Below are 23,292 nucleotides of genomic sequence, written 5' to 3'. Positions count from 1 at the left end.
AAAAAACCAAAGTAGTAGAGTTATTTAAAAAAATTTTACGGTTATTTACAGTTAAAATATATATACACAGTTATATTTATAGAATCCATAGTTTTTAATAAAAATCAGTAGGCTTTCGTATATGATTGCAAAGAATTAAAATCATTTAATTTTAGTACTATAAGCAAGCATAAAATTAAATAAGTCCCATCAGATCTTTTGGGACATTATCTTGCATACTTTATACCAGCAGTCCCCAACTTTTTGGCATCAGGGACAGGTTTCATGGAAGACAATTTTTCCATGGACTGGGGGAGGGGGGATGGTTTCTGGATGATTCAAACGCATTACATTTATTGTTCACTTTATTTCTATTATTATTACACTGTAATATATAGCGAAATAATTATACAACTCACCATAAAGCAGAATCAGTGGGACCCCTGAGCTTGTTTTCTCTTGCCACTCACTGGTAGGGTTTTTTTTGTTTTTTAAGTTTATTTTATTTTATTTTTTTAATTTTATTTTTTCTTATTATTTATGGCTGTGTTGGGTCTTCGTTTCTGTGCGAGGGCTTTCTCTAGTTGCGGCAAGCGGGGGCCACTCTTCATTGCGGTGCGCGGGCCTCTCACTATCGCGGCCTCTCTTGTTGCGGAGCACAGGCTCCAGACGCGCAGGATCGGTAATTATGGCTCACGGGCCCAGTTGCTCCACGGCATGTGGGATCTTCCCAGACCAGGGCTCGAACCTGTGTCCCCTGCATTGGCAGGCAGACTCTCAACCACTGTGCCAGCAGGGAAGCCCACTGGTAGGGTTTTGATATGTCTGCAAGCAGTTGATTTATTACGGTCTCTGTGCAGTCAAACCTCTCTGCTAATGATAATCTGTATTTGCAGCTGCTCCCCAGCACTAGCATCACCCCTCAGCTCCACCTCAGATCATCAGGCATTAGATTCTCATAGGGAGCACGCAACCTAGATCCCTCACATGCGAGGTTCACAGTAGGGTTCACGCTCCTATGAGAATCTAATGCCGCAGCTGATCCGACAGGAGGCGGAGCTCAGGCAGTAATATGAGCGATGGGGAGCGGCTGTAAATACAGATGAAGCTTCGCTCGCTTGCAGGCTGCTCACCTCCTGCTGTGCGACCTGGTTCCTAACAGGCCACGGACTGGTACTTGTCCATGGCCCAGGCATTGGGAACCCCTGCCTTATACCATTTATTTACAGACTTAAAGGATTATAAAGATGTGATACACAATTACCAAGTCCAATATAAATTGCTTCATAATATACAATGTCCTATTTAAGTTATGCCCTTGGTGAGGATAACAGGAAGGTTAGGCTTCTTTAGCTCTTCAGCCTATGACACAATTTCCATGCTGGTAGTTCCTTCCATCTTCTAGAGCATCTCTGTTTCATTATGATGTTATTTGCTTACAGCTTAGAATAGTCTAAGCAGCCTGTCTACTGACCATGACCAGGAGTCATATAATTGCCCATAGACTGAGCAGTTGGGAACTGCAGTTCCCACCCAGGTGGGAACCATACACGTCTCCACTAAGAAGCTAGGTTAGTTTTTTGCGTGTGTTTTACCATCAGTGCCTCTCCCTGATGGCATCCAGCACAAAATCACTTGGCAGGAGTGATGCCCACCTGAGTCCAAGTCACTGGGTAAATTCCATGTGACTTAGTTTATTGTAGAAACACCCTCCCATGTCTCTTCCAATTCCCACTGAGACAAATATGGAAAATTAGAGGGGTGGTATTGGTGTACAAGAGAAAGTTTCCCTTGATAGATCCTGCCTAATATCACTGCCAATAGAGGCAATGATAATATGTCCCTTATAATACAAGTCATAATCTCTTTAAGGAAGCAAACAACATTTAAACTATTGAAATTAGTGAAATGCACATTTTACCAATTATGAGCATCATAACTTTATAACTCAATACAAAAGCTCAATATAATTATTATGAAGTTTATTTAAATGGTGATTGTCTCAAGTTCTATAGTTTCTTGTTCCTTTGTGTCTTCAGTGAAAGTGAACCAGAAAATGAATTTCTAGTGTTTAGTTCTTTAGAGTAAGATACATGTATCATCTGCTGAGTCATTCCTCTGGAGATGCTGGATCTCATCCTGAAGTTTTCTGCTCTCAGCTTGGAATCTCTCCTTGAGCTTTTCAGCCTCCTCCTAAAGAGTGATACATAAAACCAAAGAGCTTAGCAAAAAGTACTGTCCAGATCACTGCGGGGGGAGGGGGGAGGGGAGGAGCCCAAATCATTGACTTTCCCTTAGTTATTTTAATCAATCGGTAACAAAAGACAGACCCTGATTCCTCCTTTCTGTTCATGTCCATTTTACGTCTCACTCTTGGTTTCCTACTTGTGTAATTCTTCTCCCATGTCTCTTTCTCTAGCTGCAGAAACATCATCATCTCTCAATCCCTGAACTATTGGTGTTCCAAGAATTATATCCTAAGGCCCCTTCCCCCTTTGCCTTTAGGGAATCTGAGTCATGTTTTGACTTCAATTCTCATGTATATACAGAGGAATGTCAGATTTAGTATTACAAGGAGAGATTGATACAACAACTAGGTGTCTAGGTGATATCCACAATCAGGTGAGGAGTCTGAGCCTTAGATAAGGGAATTTGTTTCATGTCTCCACAGTTATGGGGTAAAAGTAGAAGGACAGTGTGGGGAGATCAGAAACACCAGGTTGAAAATACTGTCCTTCAGTGCAGGTCTGTAATCTCAAAATTGTCTTGGAGCCAGTGTCTGGAAAACAAGGACCTACAGATAGATCAGCCACCCTGGAGGAGGAAGAAGGTGTCCTTTGTCTCATAAGGGTGCTCACATAAGAATTTCAGACTAGGTCTGTAGAAACGAAAGCATTGCAGATCTCACTCACTGGGAAGGCTGTTTTGATAACTTGCTAGGATGTATGATATTGGCATTTAGTTATCTCTTTGGAACCTAATTTTTCTAATCAGAAAAATAAGGACATAATGGTTCTGATTCACAGTGAACAGATTAGATTAGAGAATGTGTGTAAAGTTCTTTGTACAGTGCTTGGTAAATAAGAACTACTGTTAATTGAGTGATAATAATAGTAGAGGACTGGATGAAACAAGTTAAAGGCTTTCAGAACCAGTGACAATTAAGGAAAGGACAGGGGCATAAACACAGTAATATGAAATTAATTTAGCAAGGTAATCTATGACCAGTGGAAAAGACTAGCTAGAGCAATTAACAAGATAACAAAAAAGACTAATTACCCTGGGTTAGAAATATCCTTGGATTTTGCTTAACAAATTAATAATGCTTATGCTGTGCCAAGCGTCATTCTAAACACAAATATTGACTCATTTAAGTATCAAAATAGCCCTATAAAATAGGTATTATAACCATCTCCGAACAATATATGTAGTAAGAAGTGGAGCTGGTTTTCTTACCCAGGCTGTCTGATTCCAGAGTCCTGGCCCTGAGCCACAATATTATGCTGCCTCTTCCACACTGTCAGTGCTTCATGTTCTCATCAATACAGAGAGGGGAATATGATTAAAATCCAGAAATGAAATAATTGATATGAGTACCTTGAGCCGACATTCTTGGGCCCTCTGTTGCAGTGCCTGCTGGTACACTCTGTTTATCTCCATTTGTCTCACTTGTTCCCGATGGAGTCTCTCCCTCTGCTCCATCATTTGCTGGTGCTGCATTAGAATTGCCCCCAACCTTTGTTTTTCAGCCTTCATAAACTCTGCTTTCGCACGTGCCTCTGAAAAGAAAGAAAATGGCAAACTTCTCTAGGATTAAAGTACCTTTCCTTCTGCCTCCCACTCATTTGTTATTGCTGCTACTTCATAGAGAAAATTCCCTGGGGTCATATTTCCCCTCCAGGCAATCATATTGTAGCTGACGGTATATGCCCTATTCAGATATAGACTGAGGAGCTAAGGCACATCTTTGCCATTCTTGCTCTTGTTTAATGATCCCAGGTGAACAAGGCCAAATTAATTTAAAATGTATAGAATTTCTGTCTTGCATCTTTTTTTCCCATTTTCTTCTCACCTTCCATCTCCTCTTCCCTTGCGGTGAGAATCAGGTCTGTCTGCCAAATGGTAACACACTCAAACTCCTTGGACTGTAAATATTTCTGCAGAGCTTCCTCTGCCTGGGAACCCCAAAAAATGCAGTTAGAGCTAGAAAATGATTAGAAATGTTATAAACCTCTTTATTTCTTTTTCTTCCCAGCATCTTTTCCTCCCTGGAAGTGCTCAGTCTGTACTTGGTGAAACTATCAGTCAAGGCTTTTCTGTCAAGGGGTGGGCACAAGCTCCAGGCTGGCCTATCAGAGTACCCAGGGCCACTTCATGCAAAAGATTTGGGTACAGGCGGGAAAATACTGCAGCTTGGGTGTTTTAAAGACTGATATGGATGGTGGGAAAGATGCTTTCTCTCCCGTGAGACTGAGGGCACAAAGGACTAGTTAAGCTGAGAACTGTTGGTGTCATCTTTGCTGCTGTGTGGGGTGAGCCTGCCTGAGAATGACGCCAATGGTGAGGAAAACAGAACAGAAAGCTGGAGTTGAGATTGGAAAGAAAAAGGAAAGGGGAAAATTGATTACATTGTTACATGTAATCAACTGATTATGTTAAACTCTTGAACATACCTACACTTACAACTAAATTTAAACATTTTGCCTTTAGTTTATGTGAGCCAGTGAATTATTTTCTTAAATTAGTTCGATTATTGGGATTCTGTACTGTGTAACCAAAAAAGTCCCTTTGTTGCAATGAGTGTTGAAGGTTGTGATAAAAGTCTGGTGACTATGGTGATAGTTCAGTTTAATACCACAGCTCTCATTCTTCCTGTCCGAAAAAAGAAGACCCCTAGCAATTCCCCATAATTAATGCATAAAACTAGGGATACCTGTATTCCTTTCCTGGGCTCCTGATAGTACTTTGCCTTCAGCTCTTCTCTCTTCTGAAGGAAGAGACGATGCCCCCCAGGTTTTGAATAAATCCCTTGCTTCACATCTTCTTCTAGAGGACAAAAAATATCCTGAAGTAAAGCTGAACAGCGATTCAGTGATGCCTCCAAATTCCGTTTACAAAAGTCATTCTGTTTGGTTTCTAGCAGGGTCTTCGAAAGGAAAAAGGTCCATGGAGAAGGTGTTAGCAACACTTCAGTACTTTTAGAAATGGTTTACAAAAAGAATCTCTGTATTTTTTCTGTAAATTCAAGGACTACAAGTAATACTATATCCTCCCTACCAAACCTAGAAAAGTTCCAAGGATGATACACTGTAGAAAAATGACTTTACTTTTGTTTTTGAAATCTCCTGGAACCCCATTCTTTTGCTTTTTCTGCTTTAGATAGGATCTTCAGACTGCAGATCTCTAGCCTCATGCCCTAATTTTAAATGTAACCTACTGTTTTACAACCACCCCAGTATTATACTGGGCTGGGATTCCCAATGAGGTAGAATGGATGAGTGGGTGCTATTAAACCTAGGGACATTATATTTTAGTAGATCCATTTGGCAATTCTGTATGCTTGATTAATAAAAAAGGAAAGTTAATTAGTACTTTATGAATACATTTTTTTAAGGGATAAGATTACTTTAAAAAAATTAGTCCATGGGTGTAACATAGTAAGTTGAGTTGTCTGCATGTGAAAGTTTCAGAATCTATAGGGTCCAGAGTAGTTACATGTTTATTTGTTTGGTTTTTTGTTTGTTTGTTTTCAGAATAATAGTGATATCTTGGTCACATAAGTGATAGTCATTGTCTCTCAGTCTAGTAAGAATTGTTTTTCTTAATTAAGTCCTCATTTTGCCTCATTTTTGCCTCATAGCAATACCTTGCCTATATTGCCCCTAAGCCCCTATTACTACAGCAGTAAAACTTAATTACCTCTAATTTTTCCTGGAACCCTTGGTCTATATCCTTGAAAGAGTTCTTCATGAAGACTTCCATAGCCCCTTTCTCACTGGCCCTGTGCAGATCCAGCAGCTCCTGGAGGGTTTCCGTGGGCAGCTGCACCTTCTGGCCCATCTGTTGGTCATAGTGGGCAATGGCCTTTTGCAGTGTGGCCAAGTTCTTAATCTGGGCCAAGGCCAGGACTTCGTTCTCCATGCAGGGCAGATCCCCACTGTTGATGGCATTGACATAGGTCAGTACCAGGCTCTCTAGATCTTCACAGGAGGAAGAGATGCTTGAATTATTTGCAGAGAAAAAAGACATGCTCTGAACTGAGTAATTCTGAGAATGTTAATTTAGTGTATTCAGCCTCCTGCACAGTGTTCAAGTGGCCCAAATAAGTTCCTTTGGGAAATTATGTGACCAAGAAGACAGATCTTTAATTCTTTGAGAAAAGAAAGTGTTCAAAGAGGAAAGTTCAAGATCTATGTGATGATCCACATTTCATCATTTTCTCATTGAGAAATGAGGAAATGGTTATATAAAATTGTGTGTATTCATTTGATTAGAATACTATAGACCTTTTGCCTCTTTATACTTCCCATTCTTTCTCTCTTCCTCAGGTTTCTGTTTCCTTCAGAATTCCGTTTTCTCCTCCACTTCAACATGTAAAGCTGGTATGAGTGTTACCCTCATTGGAAAAATCACAAAGTAGGCAAATTAGACCAGGTCAACTTACTCTTCGTTGGAACATTGCTGTTTGTCTTCCTTGTCCTTAGCTATTTCTGTTTGCACTCAACTTCCCTTTAGAGCGTAGCAATAATTGACAAAGTTCCAAGACATAGAGTATTTAGGAACAACTGGACCAAGAAGTCTGCTTAGATTTCTTTAAGGGTTCTAGACAACTTGGGCATCTGCTTGTTTAATGCTTGTATCAAGCACATTCTATTTATACAGAGAATGTATGTGTTTTCTTCATCTTCTGCCTATCAAAGGCATAATAAGTATCCATAATATCGGTAGAACAAATGCTGCCAACCCACGTGGGTTAGTCTAGTTCAACAGTGGACCACTTATAGGTAGAACTTTTTTAACCTGACCTTTTCATCAGGTTATATTCCTAATTTATCTTACTTTGCAGGCATTGCTAAAAAAGCCTAGAAATATTTTTGGTGCTCACCTGAATTTAATAAATATGATACATATGGTTTTCTTGGTAGTAGCTGATTATGTATTTTCAACAGTGGAAGGAGAAAATTACAACAGTGCTCTCATTCTCTATTTTGGATTGAAGGAAAATCCTTGAAGAGGTACTCACGAGATCCATTGACCTTGATGCCTCCTGAAACAGTTTTAGTCTTGGAATGGCTGAAGATGTAGGAACAGAAATCTGCCACTTGTTGTACAAATTCAGGATCCAGCTCATCATTACGCAGTGTCTCAAGCTGGGCAAGCTTCTTCCGATGAGTGGGCAAGTCAAAAATAAAGCATTCCTTTATTGGAAAGAATTTCTGTATACACAGACGGGGCAAATTAAAATTTTGAAGATGTTGATCGGTGCCTGAGGAAGGAAAAATAGGATTTTTAGTATAGGGTTAACTTTCATTTTAATCTCTTTCCCACAAATAAATGTGCTTTCTACCTACTGTTATTTATTTCACTACATTTTCACAAACCCTAAGCAAAAACTTAAAACGTGATCAATCAGGGAAAGGAAAATGGAAAAGTAATTTTCTCCAAGAACAGGGGAGTAATACAATTTAATATTGAATGTATTAGTTCACTTTAAATCAATAGTATTAATTATTTATGTGATAATTTAGTCAGGTGAGTAAATATAGGAAACTATAACTTTAACCAGCAACACACAAGAGATAATTTCTTGTGCTACTTTTCTCCCTCTTTCCAAAACTGAAGTCCCTGTTACCTTGCTTTGGCCTCAGTGAATTCTCCAGGTACTCATCTGCTGTGATGAGTCGCCCATTTGCTTCCAGGTCAAGGTAGAAATCTCTCACAGTCCACACTAAGTCTGGACAGACGCTCACAAAGTCAGCTGCATTGTCTACCCCATCAAGATCAGGTGACGTAACTGTTCTGAGCAGATTTGACAGTTCTGTCACATAGCTGAGATGCAATTAAGGAAAACTGTTGGAAATAGAACTGCGTATAAACCATATTTAATTCCATGCCCTCCTATACTTTTATATTCCCTTTGGGTTATAACCATTCCTCATTTCATCAGTAAATATAAGGACTATTTTTCTTGCCCCATTTTTTTCCCAACATCTTCATTGGAGTATAATTGCTCTACAATGGTGCATTAGTTTCTGCTGTATAACAAAGTTAATCAGCCATATGTATACATAAATCCCCATATCCCCTCCCTCTTGCATCTCCCTCCCACCCTCCCTATCCCACCGCTCTAGGTGGTCACAAAGCACCGAGCTGATCTCCCTGTGCTATGCAGCTGCTTCCCACCAGCCATCCATTCTACACTTGGTAGTGTATATATGTCCATGCCACTCTCTCACCTCATCCCAGCCCACCCTTCCCCCTCCCCATGTCCTCACGTCTACTCTCCATGTCTGCGTCTTTATTTCTGTCCTGCCCCTAGGTTCTTCACAACCTTTTTTTTTTTTTTTAGGTTCCATATATGTGCGTTAGCATACGGTATTTGTTTTTCTCTTTCTGACTTCACTCTGTATGACACTCTGTATGACACTGTATGACAGACTCTAGGTCCATCCACCTCACTACAAATAACTCAATTTCATTTCTTTTAATGGCTAAGTAATATTCCATTGTATATATGTGCCACATCTTCTTTATCCATTCATTTGTCAATGGACACCTAGGTTGCTTCCATGTCCTGGCTATTGTAAATAGAGCTGCAATGAACACTGTGGTACATGACTCTTTGAATTATGGTTTTCTCAGGATATATGCCCAGTAGTGGGATTGCTGAGTCGTATGGTAGTTCTATTTTTAGTTTTTTAAGGAACCTCCATACTGTTCTCCATAGTGGCTGTATCAAGTTACATTCCCACCAACAGTGCAAGAGGGTTCCCTTTTCTCCACACCCTCTCCAGCATTTATTGTTTCTAGATTTTTTGATGATGGCCATTCTGACCGGTGTGAGGTGATACTTCATTGTAGTTTTGATTTGCATTTCTCTAATGATTAGTGATGTTGAGCATTCTTTCATGTGTTTGATGGCAATCTGTATATCTTCTTTGTAGAAATGTCTATTTAGGTCTTCTGCCCATTTTTGGATTGGGTTGTTTGTTTTTTGATATTGAGCTGCATGAGCTGCCTGTATATTTTGGAGATTAATCCTTTGTCAGTTGCTTCATTTGTAAATATTTTCTCCCAGTCTGAGTGTTGTCTTGTCCTTTTAATGTTTACAATGTTTTCATTTTTGTGTTTGATACACAAGGACTCATGAACATAGCTGGTGAATAAAGCAGTTCTCTCTGGCTTTGGTGCCATCCTGGACAACAAAAGGATACTGCAAGAGGTCGATAGCCCTCTGGTCAATTGTGTTCATAGTATTATATACAAAGGTACTACTCAGTAGTAGTGCCAGTACAAATATCTGGGTGTCACTCTTCTTGTCACCCTAGAAGTCAGAACAAATTTCAGTCATGTCTCATGGCATTCCCATATGAGCAGTTATTAAAAATAGACCCTTGACTTACAAATGTTGGACAAGACAAACAGAAATGGTTGTGAGAAACGTATGAGCTTTGAATAGTTCTGTCATTAGCATTGATAATTTTATACAAAACCATATTTTGTTAACTTATCAGTCCCTCTTATAACTGGTTAGGTGTTTGAAAAATGGATAGTCAAAGTTTGTGAAGGTAACCAGAGTGCTTAAAATCAAGATTTTCAATTGTGTAAAACAAAGTTGGTCTGTATACATAATACACGCATCTATTTTATTGAGTAGCTTTTATACACAGGACAGTTCACATTACTGATCTTATCTAATACTCAAAACAACCCTGTGAGATACGTTTTTCTTTTTTTGTTTGTTTGTTTTAGAGAGAGGGATGGGACAAGTGACAGCATACAGCTAAGCTTCAGCACCAGAATTGCTCAAAGAGTAGAGATGTATTAGGGATACATATTCAGGAGCCTACCGGGGGTGAAGGATGTGAATAAACTGCACAGGTAATAAGGCAGTTCTCTGAACTGACTTGGTATTTCTCTGCTGAACAAATGGATCAGGAGCCCTGCAAAGGAGAACCTTCAGAGTTCAGTGTATTCAATGCAAACCTTTAAATGGTTCTCTTCCTCTTTTAGAACATGTAATCTAGACTGGATACCCCCAACCTTGGGCTCCAGGGCACCTTCTTCGTGTTGGGATCTGTACATAGAAGATGCTAAAATACGAAGATATACAGTCCCTGTACATGGAGGCCATTTCTTACAGTTCTCCGCATGATTATCTAATCTGGTAGGGATGAGAAAGGTAAAGTCCTTATCAGCCTGAGCCCCAGAGCCTCTTCTCCACAGAGTACTGTCATATTTTTTCCCCTTGTTGAGGTTTCAGATGATGTTTAAAATGTAAAATGGATCAGAGATAATTCTGCACTGGTCAGCAGGACTGGAGCAGAAACATGTTTTGATTCCTGGTACTGTTGAGATAAGTTTTTAACTACTGTCTCCATGTTACAGGTGAGGAAACTAAAGAAAAAATGAGTTAACTATTTTGAATTGTGGTAAATTAAAGGCAAAATGAAGACATAAAAAACGAGAGCTCGGGTTTCCCTGGTGGCGCAGTGGTTGAGAATCTGCCTGCTAATGCAGGGGACACGGGTTTGAGCCCTGGTGTGGGAAGATCCCACATGCAGCGGAGCAACTAGGCCCGTGAGCCACAACTACTGAGCCTGTGCGTCTGGAGTCTGTGCTCCGCAACAAGAGAGGCCACGATAGTGAGAGGCCCGCGCACCGCGATGAAGAGTGGCCCCCGCTTGCCGCAACTAGAGAAAACCCTCACAGAAACGAAGACCCAACACAGCCAAAAATAAATAAATAAATAAATTTAAAAAACTTTAAAAACAAACAAACAAACAAACAAACAAAAACGAGAGCTGAAGGGAAAGATCCAGTTTTGTGCTCGAGCCAGCTCACGAGAGCTGGCTGTGTACATCTTTCCTGAGCCCTGAGTTTAGTGACTTTACTTTGGAAGCTTGGAGTGAGCTGTGATGGGAGTACTTGGAAAACTGGCAAGTACTACAAAGCAAGGCTTTTTTTCCCCAGTGGGCTGGTTGTTAGACACTTACCAGCGTAGAAGTGAAAAAATCCCATGTTACTCCTGTGCAAGTGATAAAATGGATGAGACCAAAGGGGAAATAGAAGATTTGAGGAAACATTCTTGCTTGTCAGAGTCCGAGAGCTCCTAGTGCCAGGACCCTGATTTGGACTCAAGTCCTGCTGCCCTGAAGCTTACTGCATATCTCTATCCTCTACAGGGTCAGACTCGTGGCAGTGATTTTGTTTGTACCGCCTTTCTGCCGTTCGGTTAAGTGCCTAGATCCACGTTCGCACAGCCTCCCAATTATGATTCTGGCTTATACATATATTTTTCTCACTTCAGGTTTCCAAACTTTGACTATTAAAAATAGAGAGGGGGAAAAAAAGGTATATCCTGGTCAAGCAGAAGTACACACAAAAAAATCTCCCTGTGTAAAGAATGTTCAGGGATGAGGAGGTTGATTAAAAAGGAATCCTTGTTCCTTGCCTTCTCTATGTCTCCAAGTCCCTCCGTGTCAAGAAGAACCAGGATGTGGTTTGGCTTCTCAGGGTGAGGCACACACCACATCCAGATGCCCTTGGTGTGAGCCTGCACCGTGGATCCAACAGAGAAACCTGCAAGGGGGAGTGGAGAGGCTGTAACTGAGGAGGGGATCTGGAAATTGGAGATTTTCTTGACAACTGAGTTACCGTGTAAGGAAAGCAAGATGAAGATATGGCAGAAAGTATAACCCAGTATTGATCTGAATTACAATAGAGGGATGAGAAAATAAGAATACCAAGTACTGTAGGCTGGAAATTTGATGGATTTTTTTGCAAGAATATTATGCTATTAAAATTTTAATCATTTGTAATTACATATGTAGAAGTATTTTAATGATGTCTTACCCTTATAATTGGAAAATAGTATGATTTTTCTAAGAAAAAAAGGGTGATATGTCAGAAACAGAACTCAACCCTTTATCTCCCAGAAGATAATTAACTAGCTGCGGCCCAAACATTAGCTTTCAATATTCCTCCGCATCTCTAACTTCCTCTCCTCGCATCACCTTCCTGCACGCTGGGAGTGTGGGTGGGCAGAAGGGACTCGGCTGGGCTTTGCTGGTGCCACTCACCCTTGTTCTTCCCAGCCAGCTTGTTCATCAGGTAGGATTTGCCGGTGCGGTAGAGGCCCACGATAGCCACCACCACAACGGGCTGCTGAATGGCAGACAGGATCTTCAGAGCTTTCGGATTAACCAACAGTCGCCCATTAATGTTCTCAATGAGGCACAAGGGTTCTGGCATGTGAACCACTGGGGCCATGTTCAGGGGGGTCACCTGATCTGCACGGGAAGAGATGGGATAGACTGGAATTTCTAGACTTTAAACAGAGAAAAATCATTTTTCTTCCTCAACCTGCAGGCATACTACTCTGCAGCATGGCCTAAGTTTCTGAAGAAATTTAAAAAAGACAAAAGAGCAAAGAGAGTCATAGTAAAATATGTCCTAGGCCCTTCAGAGTTCTACTATAGGCTACCCCACTGGTTCTTAAATATTTGGTGGCCTTATGGAAAACCATTTTCTGAGACTAATTTACTGCTATTTTGAGTCTGACGCTTCCCCACTGGTTTTGGCTTGCTTATATTTCTTAGTTTTTACCTCTTTGAATCCCCAGATTGAATCTTTATGACCACTATTTGTTACATGACACTTCTTGCTCTTACACCGTATCAACTTGCTTTTCTCTAATTTAGGGCTATGTCCAGTCAAAGCGTATTATACTAAATCCTGCCAGGTCATTATGTAGCATTATCTAACAAATAACAGTTGTTTACTTCTTAAAGCTTTACTTTTAAAGAATTTTTTATGTAGCTATTAGTGTGTGTTCTTCAGTCAAAACTTTAATGAGTGTTCGTTTTATGAATGAGAAAGTGAGTGAAAATACTTTCTAAAATGATACTTAACCAGTTATTTTCTAATTTATGGGCATCAATTTCTGTAACCTAAAGAGTCCCCAATAAAACATGTTTAAGCTATCTGAGATTAAAACAAATGCATGCTTTTCTGCCATCATAAAGAACAATTTTCTTCCATTTTAGAAGTGATTATTTTCAACAGAAGCTAAAAATCCACCATCTGCTTGCCTTTTTTAAAAAACTGAAATCTTACAATGCAAAGGTCTGGATTCCCTTGCTGGCTTTTAAAAAGTTATAAAGACCCATTCTCCCCCTTTCTTCATAGCCAATGCCCCAGAGATTATCCAGATGACAGATAAATAAAAAGAGAAACTGCTTGGCAACAGTAATATATCCATTGCAAATGTCATCACGTCAGGGCATGGGAGCCAGGAAATGTTCAGTCCAAGCCACATCCAAAAACAGGGGATCCCACATAATTTTACATTCCCAAATGCAAAGTTTCTTTTTACTCTAATCCACTTCCAATGCAGTATTGGCACCTTATGCTTGTTGAGTTCTGTTATCTGATTTGTATATAGCAGGGGTCATAATCATTTTTAGGTTAGAAAGATATGGGGACCTGGCAGTGATGATCTATAACAGTTAGCTAGAAAGACAGAAGATACACAATCTAAATCTATTTGCAGATTTTTGGGAACCTACAAGCTCTTGTGCTTTGGAATGAGGTCACTAATGGGAAAGGAAGCTAGTTTGTCTGAATTTTCAGACCTCCTAATGAATAACATTTAGCGCTGTGTATCTATATTAATGAAAGTATTTTATACATTGTCCCCAGATGTTACCCGGGTAACATCTTTAATGTTTTTAGGACAGCCCAATCTCCAAAACATCTCTGCAGATTCAATGTGTTTGAGCCCCATACATAACTATTGCTCTATCATAACTCAGCCTATGATGTGTGCTCTGAGTTGCATTCTTCTCCCTAACTCTGTTAGAGCCCCATACTCTTTGGTAAATAAAAACAATGCAAGAATGCATCAAAACACACAGAAATACAAATATACATTTTGACTTTGAAATAGGGCAGATCTGATTTCTAATCTCAGACCTCCACCTGGCTCTCTGTGTGACACTGGCATTTCACTTAACACTCTAAGCCTATCTTTAGAAAAAGAAAGTAAATAAATAACTATTTATATACATCAGTATAACTGCTAGCTTACAAAAGAGAGAGAGAACTGTAGGAAAGGAAAAAAATGTGTAAAGAAGGAAAATGCTGAGAAATATAGGAGAAAAGGCTCGGAAGGACTCCTAATGGAGTTTCTAGAAGAAGACATCTCTGTTTTCAGTCATACAATTCTAGATGGGTTTTGTGTTACTTTTATGTTGTTTGCCTTCACTTTGCTTTGTGTTGTTTTTGGTTTGAGTTGGTAGGAAAAGGAAAAAGCTCTTCTTAAGGAGAAAAATGGAAATCAAGCAAGAAGGAGATGCATGAAGTATGTGCTGTGATAAGAAATTCAAAGGAGGAGAAAGTTTCCAGGAGTAAACAAAATTTCCAGACAGTGTTAAGTGATTCGTTGGGGCTTCCCTGGAGGCCCAGTGGTTAAGGCTCCACGCTTCCACTGCAGAGGGCAGGGGTTCAGTCCCTGGACTAAAGGTCCCAAGTGCCGTGTGGTGCAGCCAAAACAAAACAGAACAACAATGAAAAATACATAAAAAACAAAAAGTGATTCATAATAGTAGAATTATTAGAGGAGAAGAAACAAAGTCCGACACAAAAGGCCTTAAGGAATGAGTGGGTGTCAATCAATCAAGACTAATTCATTCAGGGTTCTTTCTAAAGGAAGACATTCATCTTCAAAAAAGTGCAGGGCTATGACTAAAATATATAGCCATTTTCATGAAACTTCTTCACTGTTCATTCTGGGTTTCAACTTTGTTCTTTCTTTTTTTTGTCCTTAACAAGGTAAGCAAGCCATTTACATTACATTTCGTTCAATGCTCTTTCTCATGAAAATAGTACAGTCATAGTTCTTCAAAAGTTAAGGCTGCAGTTTGAAGGATCTTTATCAGGTTTTATCAAAGGTGACTTAAGTGGCAATTATGATCCCCATAGATCATAAGGTGGCAAAGGAAGAAAAGCAGTATGAAGACATTTCAAACTCTCAGTCCTCACACATGCTCGTGTCTAATTCAGCGGAACTGGCACTTAATGAAATCTGCTGCCTGTCTGAAAGCACCACAATTTACCTTTAATAAGAGGTGATAGTCTACGTCGAGCTCAGCTGCACTGTATCATGAACAGACTTTTTAAGACATCCTGACCCTTTCCACCCTTGCCCCAGACTTACCTTAACGGTGAAATCAGTAGCAGAGATCTTTTAGAGCTGGTAAGAAAGGTGCTTCAATGAGAAATTGGTAAGAGTTCTAAATCTGTCCCTCAGGTTAGCTGGGTTGGATTCTGATATACTTTTTTCTTATCCAGTCCTGGGAATTTCTTTTCTTTCCACTCCACTCTGCCAGAGGGTGGAGGATTAGAGTATGAAACAAAACCTGAAAGTGGAAAGGGTTTTTGAAATGTCACTGCAGGAAACTGAAACCACAAGCCAAACGGAAACCACAAGCCAAACGACAAGCCAAATTGTACATGGAAGAGAAATTTGAAATCATTTGCATTTTTTTCTACTCCAAACTGTCCTCGGGGCTGTGGGAAACCATAATAAGTCTACAGTAACAGTGACTATAACCCCAAGGTATGTTTACATTATGTGACTATACCATTTTTGCTTGTTTTTTGTTTTTGTTTTTGCTTGGCTGCACCACGCCGCATGTGGGATCTTAGTTCCCCAATGGGGATCCAACCTTTGCCCCCCACAGTGGAAGCGCAGAGTCTTAACCACTGGACCGCCAGGAAAGTCCCCGCTTGTTTGATTTTAAGAAGCCAGCCTTCCTATGCAATTCAGGTCATCTCTTGCTAAATATGTAGGAATTTTGATAGAATTTTTTTCTGAGAAAACTTGAGTTTGACACACAGAATAAACTGCTGTATAATTTCAATGAAGAAAAATTCACTTCCTCAATAGACAAACTAGATGCTAAACAATTTTAAAGAACTTAAAAAAAATCAGTCATTAAATAGTCAACAGATTTTTATAACTGCATCTTTCATCAGTCAGGCAAACATTCAAAGCGAACACTTTGAATACCTACTACACGCTGCAGTGTTCAAAGAGAAGCAAGAAACCAACAATCAAGAAGCATCATAATCCCTATGAGGAGTTTTTGTTCTAGATGAATGCAACCTACAGCCTCCTTTGCCTCCCTCAAACCCACTCCTCCCAAACATGCAAATATTTATTTGGTTGTCTTCCTTATTTTCAACTATTGTCTGGTAGCGTTGGCACATTGTTTTTCAGAGCTTTGTAACTTAAATCTTTCAACCACCCAAGATATTAATAATAGAAAGTTCTCTATGTCTTTTTATTATTATTACTGAGATATAACTGACATATAACATTGTATTACTTTTAGGTATGCAACGCAATGATTTGACATATGTATATATTGCAAAATGATTACTACAAAAAACTTAGTTAACATCTGTGACCACACAGTTACATTTTTTTCTTATGATGAGAACTTTTAAGATATACTCTTTTAGCAACTTTCAAATATACAGTAAAGTATTCTTAACTATAGTCACCATGCTGTTCATTATATCCCAGGATTTATTTATAACTGGAAGTTTGTACTTTTTGACCACCTTAACACATTCCACCCTCCCTCCCCTCACCTCTGGCAACCACCCATCTGTTCTATGAGTTCAGTTTATTGTTATTTTTTAAGATTCCACATATAAGTAAGATCATACAGTATTTGTCTTTCTGTCTGACTTATTTCACTTAGCATAATACCTTTCAAGTCCAACCATGTTGTCACAAATGGCAATATTTCCTTCTTTTTTATGGTTGAGTAATATTCTATCATATATACATACCACATTTTCTTTATCTACTCATCCATTGATGGATAATTAGGTTGTTTACACATCTTGGCCATTGTGAATAATCTTGCAATGAACATGGAAGTGAATATATCTCTTCAAGGCAGTGTTTTCATATTCTTCAGAGATATACCCAAAACTGGAATTGCTGGGTCATGTGGTAGATTTATTATTTATTTTTGAGGAACCTCCATACTGTTTTCCATGGTGGCTGTACGAAATCTATATTCCCACCAACAGTGCATAAGTGTTTGCTTTCTCCACATCCTTATCAACACTTGTTATTTATTGTCTTTTGGATAATAGCCTTTCTGACAGGTGTGAGGTGATATCTCATTGTGGTTTTGATTTGCATTTCCTTAATAATTAGTGATGTTGAACATTTATTTCAGTTACTTGTTGACCCTTTTTATGTCCTTTTTGGAAAAATGTTTATTCAGGTCCTCTGCCCAAATTTAATCAGATATTTATTTCCTACTGAGTTGTATGAGTTCTTATATATTTTGGATATTAACTTCATCAGGTAGATGATCTGCAAATATTTTCTCCCATTCTGTAGGTTGCTTTTTCATTTTGTTGATGGTTTCCTTCTTCTGTGCAGAAGATTTTTCATTTGATGTAGTTACATTTGTTTATTTTTGCTTTTGTTGCCTTTGCTTATGGTGTTAAATTTTAAAAACTCTTTGTCAAGACCAATGTCAAGGAGATTATCCCTATGTTTTGTTTTAGGAGTTTTTTGGTTTCAGGTCTTAACATTCAAGTCTTTAATCCATTTTGAGTTTATTTTTGTGTGTGGTGAAAGATAGTGATCCAGTTTCTTTCTTTTACATGTGGCTGTCTAGTGTTCCCAACACTACTTATTGAAGAGACTATTCTTTCCCTGTTGCATCTTCTTGGCTCCTTTGTTGTAAAATAATTGATCATATATGTGTGGGTTTATCTGTAGGCTCTCAATTCTGTTCTGTTGATCTATGTGTCTGTTTTTATGCCAGTACCATACTATTTTGATTATTATAGCTTTGTAATATAGTTTAAAAGCTAGATGCATGGCTTCAGTTTTGTTCTTCTTTCACAAGATTGCTTTGACTATTCAGGCCTTTTTGAAATTCTATACAAATTTTAGGATTCTATTTATATGAAAAAACTTTGCTGGATAGAGTATTCTTGGCTGATAGTTTTTACCTTTCAGTATTTTGAGAATGTCATTCCACTCTCTTCTGGTCCATAGAGTTTATTCTGAACAACCGGCTGAGAGCCTATTGGGGATTCCTTTGTACGTTAAAATCTTTTTTTCTCTGGCTGCCTTACAATTCTTTCTTTGCCATTGACTTTTGACAGTTTTAATATAATGTATTTTGGGGAAGGTCTTTTTGCATTGAAGTAACTAGGTGTCCTCTTTCTTATCTTCATGGACTTGAATATCAAGTTCCTTCCCCAGGCTTGGGAAATTCTCAGCTATTATTTCTTTAAATAAATTCTCTGCTCCCTTCATCTGCTCTTCTCCTTCTAGGAAACCCATTATCCTAATGTTGCCCTTCCTAAAGGAGTCAGATAGTTCTCATAGAATGTCCTCATTTTTTAAAGATCGTAATTCTCTTTCCTCTTCTGCCTGTATTATTTCTAGATTTCTATCTTCAAACTGACTAATTCTCTCTACCATGTGGTCTGCTCTATTTTCAACACTTTCTAATGCATTCTTCATCTTATTTATTGAGTCCTTCAGCTCCAGAATTACTATTTGACTTTTTCTTAGAGTTTCAATCCCTTCAGCAAAGTATTCCTTCTGTTCATTTATTCCTGAGCTCATTGTACTGCCTTTATGAGGTTCTGATGAATTGTCACTTTCTTTTTGTGATACAGTGTTACTGTTGTTCTTCATGCTGTGATGAGTTGTTTGTTCCTCTGCTGGTGCATTTGAAGTAGCGAACACTTTTCTTTATATAAAGCTTTCTCTCTCTCTCTCTGTGTGTGTGTGTGTGGTGTGTGTGTGTGTATGTATGTTTTACTTGATTCTAATGATTCAACAGGTTAGAATTTAGAAATAAGAGCCTGTCTTTTGTTTTCCAGTAGGTGGCGCTATAGCACAGGTTTTTGATTTCTCTTACCTGCGTGCCTCTGGTTGGTTATATTAGAGAGTGGCACTTTCCACCCTCCACTGCCTCTGTCAGAGGTGTAGTTTGGTGCCTTCTTGTCCCTGCTTGTGTCTCTAGGGTTGCTGGGCCTTGCTACTGCTCGTGTCCCTGGCGTCGCCGTCCGGGGCACCAAAATGGCAGGTGCTTCCACCGCATCCAAGATCTCCTGAGTCACAGGCTCCACCTCTGCTGTGGGAGGAGAAGGGGGAGGAGGAGCTGGGATCATGGGCAGTTCTGCCGTATCCAGGGTTGCGGGGTTCGCTGGCAACGCTGCTGTTGGTGGTGATGGATGGGCGGGCTGGAGTTGTGGGTGCCTCTGTAGCTGGAGGGATGGTGTCACAGGTCCCACCGCTGGTGCTGCCCAGATATCTGTCGCCACAAGCATTGCTATGGCCAGGAGGTCAGAGTCGTGTGTGCCACTTCCCTTGCTGCTCCTGGGTTCCCTGTGGCTGCCAGCTCAACTGCTGCAGTTGGGGGACAAGTACTGCAGGCACTGCCTCCACTGTTTCCCCTGTTCTGCATCCTCTGTGTGTTACAGTTCACCCACCTTTAGATGTACAGGTTTATGGAATTCTTCAGTTTCCTGGTGTGTTGGGCAGAGGTATCTATGCTGAATTGTGGATGTTTAATGGTTGTACGTTGTAGGGGGGAGACAAAGAAAGCATCTGTCTCTGCCCTGATGTTGATGTCACTCCACAGTGTTCACTTTAAAAATATTTATTGGAAAACCATATACATAAAGAGAAGTGACCAAATTACACATACACTTAAAATACTTTTAGTATTAGTATCTAATTAGATAAAAAGTATCTAATTAGTATCGACATTAGGTACTTTTCCAAAAGTAGATATGTTCTTGTGCTTTCATGTCAGTAAAGGAATAGATTTTTACAAATACTCCCAGAAGCTCAGTCACAGAACCTTGCAATTTCAACTCCCTCCTCCCACAGGGAAACTGGTAGACAGCCTCTGACATGGCTCCCAATGATCCTAGCTTCATTACACTATTCCACTTCCTAGTATTCACACCCTTGTGCAATCCTCTTCCCTCTGACAGTGGGCTAAATCTAGTGAATTTCTTCTAAAAATATGGTGAAAGTTGTGAGGTTTTACTTCCATGACTAGGCTATAAAAGACTGATCTCTCTCTCGCTCTCTCTCTCCCTCCCTCCCCTTTTTGGTTTGGTGACACTGGTGCAGCCAGTTGCCATGGTAGAGACACTCACATGGCAAGACATTGAGAGTGGTCTCCAGGCAACAGCCAGTGAGGAATTGAAGCCTTTAGCCCAAAACTCATGATGATTAATGCTGCCAACAACCACAAGAGTAAGGTTGGGATGTGAATCCTTCCTTGGTCAAGCCTTGAGATGACTGCAGTCCCAAATGGCACTTTGTAGGAGGGAGAGACCTTGAAACTGAGGACCCACCTGAATGTCAAGAGGTCAAGGACCTCTTGACATTCAGAGTCTGTGAGATAATAAATGTTGTTTTTTCAAGCACTAAATTTTGGGGAAATTTGTTTTGTAGTAACAGATAACTAATTCAGAAACTTTAATCTGACTTCTAACATAAATTACTTCTGTCTTTCATCTTAATCTGAATTAAATTACACAGGATGTTTTGTTTTTTTATTTCACTTCTTTTGCTTAACATTATGTTTTTATAGTCGTTCAGGTTGTTGAGTTCAGTAAAAACATATTACTTCATATATTAATGAATAGTTTTCAATGTGGTTGTCTCAATTTATACTCTCACCATCAATGTATAAGAATTCCCAATGTTCCACATACTCACCACTGGTTAGATATGTCAGACTTTTAGAATGTAATCATCTTGGTGAGGGTGTGGTGAGTGTGGTAAATGCAGGTCTAATTTGCTTTTCTTTGATAATCAGAGAGATTAAGGATCTTTTCATATTTATTGCTTATTTGGATATCCTTTTTGTCACACCTATTCAAAACTCTTGCTTATTTTTCTAGTAGGTTGTCTTTTTTATTTCTCGATATAAAGATTGCTTTATATATTCTGAATCTGAGCTGTGTGTGTGTGTGTGTCTGTGTGTATAGATCTAAACTCATCAATTCTTTATTTCTGTTTAATGTTCTGCATCCTATTTCTCAACCCAGAGGATGTAAAAATAATGTCTTTGTTATTTTCAAAAAAATTTATTTTTTCTTTCACATTTTGATCTACAGTCCACCTGGAATTGATTTTTTTTAATGCCAGCTGGTATTGAGCAGTGCACCTCCTGGATGTTCATCTGGCTTAAAAGGAGAAATGATCAGACATCGATTATATACTGATTCATGGCCTAATGGACAATGGTTTGGCTGGATGATCAGGGACTTAAAAGGAACATGATTGGAAAATTGGTGGGAAAGAAAAGGTATGTCTACTGTTCTCTCTGAATGGGTAAAAAACATGAAGATATTTGCATCCTATGTGAATTCTCACCTAAGTGTGACCCTCAGCAGAGAAGGATTTTGGTAATCAAGAGGAAAGGTGGCAGGGTAGAAGGTCATACATGGGCTCAGCAACATGGGCTTCTGCTCACCAAGGCTGCTCTGGCTACCGCCACTGCTGAGTGTCTAGCCCGTAGCAGAGATCAACACCAACCACTGACATGGCCCATGATGGTGCCTTCTCTGCATGCAATGCTTTTGTCAAGATTACTATCCGTGGACTTACAGCATGCCTTATCCACCACCCTGGCATTCCACACAGCATTGCTTCTGATCAAGGAACTCACTTCACAGCAAATGAACTGTGACAATAGGCCCATGCCCATTGAATTCATTGATCTTACTGTTCCCCACCATCTTGATAGAACTGTGAAATAACCTTTTTAAAACTCAATTACAGTGCCAGCTAGGTGTCCACAAACCTTGCAAGGTTGGGGCAGGTTTCTTCAAAATACTGTATATGCTCTGAATCAGTGTTCAATATACGTTGCTGATTCTTTGACAATCAAGATTCATGGGTCCAGGAATCAAGGGATAGAAATGGGAATGGCACCACTCACTATCACCACTAGGGACCCCCTAGGAAAAGTTTTGCCTCCTCTTTTCACAACTCTATGTTCTGCTAGTTTAGAGGTCTTAATTCCAGAGGTAGGAATGCTTCTACCAGGAGACACAATAAAGATTCCAATGAACTAGAAGTTAAGACTGCCATCTGGCCACTTTGGTGTCCTTGTGCCTCTGAATCAACAGGCAAAGAAGGGAGTGACAGTGTTGGCTGGAATGATTGACCCTGATTACCAAGGGGAAATTGGACTACTGCTCCATAATGGAGGTGGGGAAGAGTATGTCTGGAACATAGAGGATCCTGAGGGCATCTCTTAATATTACCATGCATAATTGTTAGCGAAAGTGGGGTCCGGCTGCTCTCCACTTGAAAGCCAATAAAGAGGCAAGGTTGGTGGAAAGGACGGTTTGCTTTATTCTGGAGGCCAGCAACTGGGGAGAGGTGGACTCGTGTCCAAAGGCCAACTCCCCCCACTGACAGTCAGTGGGAAGGAGCTTTTAAAGGGAAGTTTCAGGGATGTATAGGCAGAGGGAGGGGGCTACATGCGGGAGTAGCACAGTCAGCTCTGACCGTCGTCTGGACACTGGTTGTGCAGTGGTCTGATCAGCATCATCTCAATTGTTCTAAGGACAGTGAATCTTCAGTTCCAGGGTCGGTTCGTTCCCATTTCCCTGAGACCAGTTCTCAGAATTGTGGCAGCTTATGTCATGGCTACAGTCTGGTCATCATGTAGTTAACTTCTTTCACCTGGTGGGGGTCTCAGTATCTAGAAGACAGCTCACGTGATATGGCTCAGAATATTACCTATAGCCTTGAAGACGGAACTAAAGGTCCTTGACTTTGTTTAATATCTAAACTAATATTATTTGGTCTTGTTTGACTGTTTTTCTTTGCTTCTATATTTTCTCACTTCTCTGATTAAACTTATTCTTTGGATAAAGTTTTCCTACAGACAAAAGGCAGGCAGAGGACATGGGGTGGGGCGGGAAAGGACCATAGGCCCTGCTCCGTTTCATAATGATTAAGGTCAACAGAACACTAAAACAACCCAATCCAGGCAGGAC

The 23,292-nt window shown here is 39.8% G+C and overlaps 1 protein-coding gene across 2 annotated transcripts; it reads right to left on the bottom strand.

Annotated features, from left to right (window-relative positions):
* Positions 1 to 19: 19 nt before the first annotated feature.
* On the bottom strand, positions 20 to 19,430 carry GBP5 (guanylate binding protein 5). Of its 2 annotated transcripts, XM_082384763.1 has the most exons (12): positions 19,176 to 19,430; positions 15,419 to 15,620; positions 12,282 to 12,491; positions 11,654 to 11,781; positions 9,414 to 9,523; positions 7,832 to 8,028; positions 7,223 to 7,465; positions 5,899 to 6,179; positions 4,913 to 5,125; positions 4,052 to 4,154; positions 3,577 to 3,758; positions 20 to 2,172 (listed from the first exon to the last, which is right to left on the bottom strand). In XM_082384763.1, the coding sequence occupies exons 3-12, from the start codon at positions 12,469 to 12,471 to the stop codon at positions 2,059 to 2,061; spliced, it is 1,761 nt and encodes a 586-aa protein (XP_082240889.1). In that variant the 5' UTR covers positions 12,472 to 12,491; positions 15,419 to 15,620; positions 19,176 to 19,430; the 3' UTR covers positions 20 to 2,058. The 2 variants fall into 2 exon arrangements, with proteins under 2 accessions (XP_082240889.1, XP_082240890.1); XM_082384764.1 differs by lacking the exons at positions 11,654 to 11,781; positions 12,282 to 12,491; positions 15,419 to 15,620; positions 19,176 to 19,430 and adding an exon at positions 11,196 to 11,626.
* Positions 19,431 to 23,292: the final 3,862 nt, after the last annotated feature.

The sequence above is a fragment of the Balaenoptera borealis genome (assembly GCF_965194805.1).
Source record: "Balaenoptera borealis genome assembly, chromosome: 1".
Classification (NCBI taxonomy): Eukaryota; Metazoa; Chordata; class Mammalia; order Artiodactyla; family Balaenopteridae; genus Balaenoptera; species Balaenoptera borealis.
This window is presented reverse-complemented; position numbering and strand designations above follow the sequence as displayed.

What these genes read in the sequence shown, in the direction of transcription:
- GBP5 (XM_082384763.1), bottom strand. Translation starts at nt 12,471, where the DNA reads ATGGCCCCAGTGGTTCACATGCCAGAACCCTTGTGCCTCATTGAGAAC. An exon ending in AGGGCTATCGACCTCTTGCA is followed by an intron (nt 8,029 to 9,413) that starts GTATCCTTTTGT and finishes ATTGCATCTCAG; the next exon opens with CTATGTGACAGAACTGTCAA. An exon ending in TTCACTGAGGCCAAAGCAAG is followed by an intron (nt 7,466 to 7,831) that starts GTAACAGGGACT and finishes TTCCTTCCTCAG; the next exon opens with GCACCGATCAACATCTTCAA.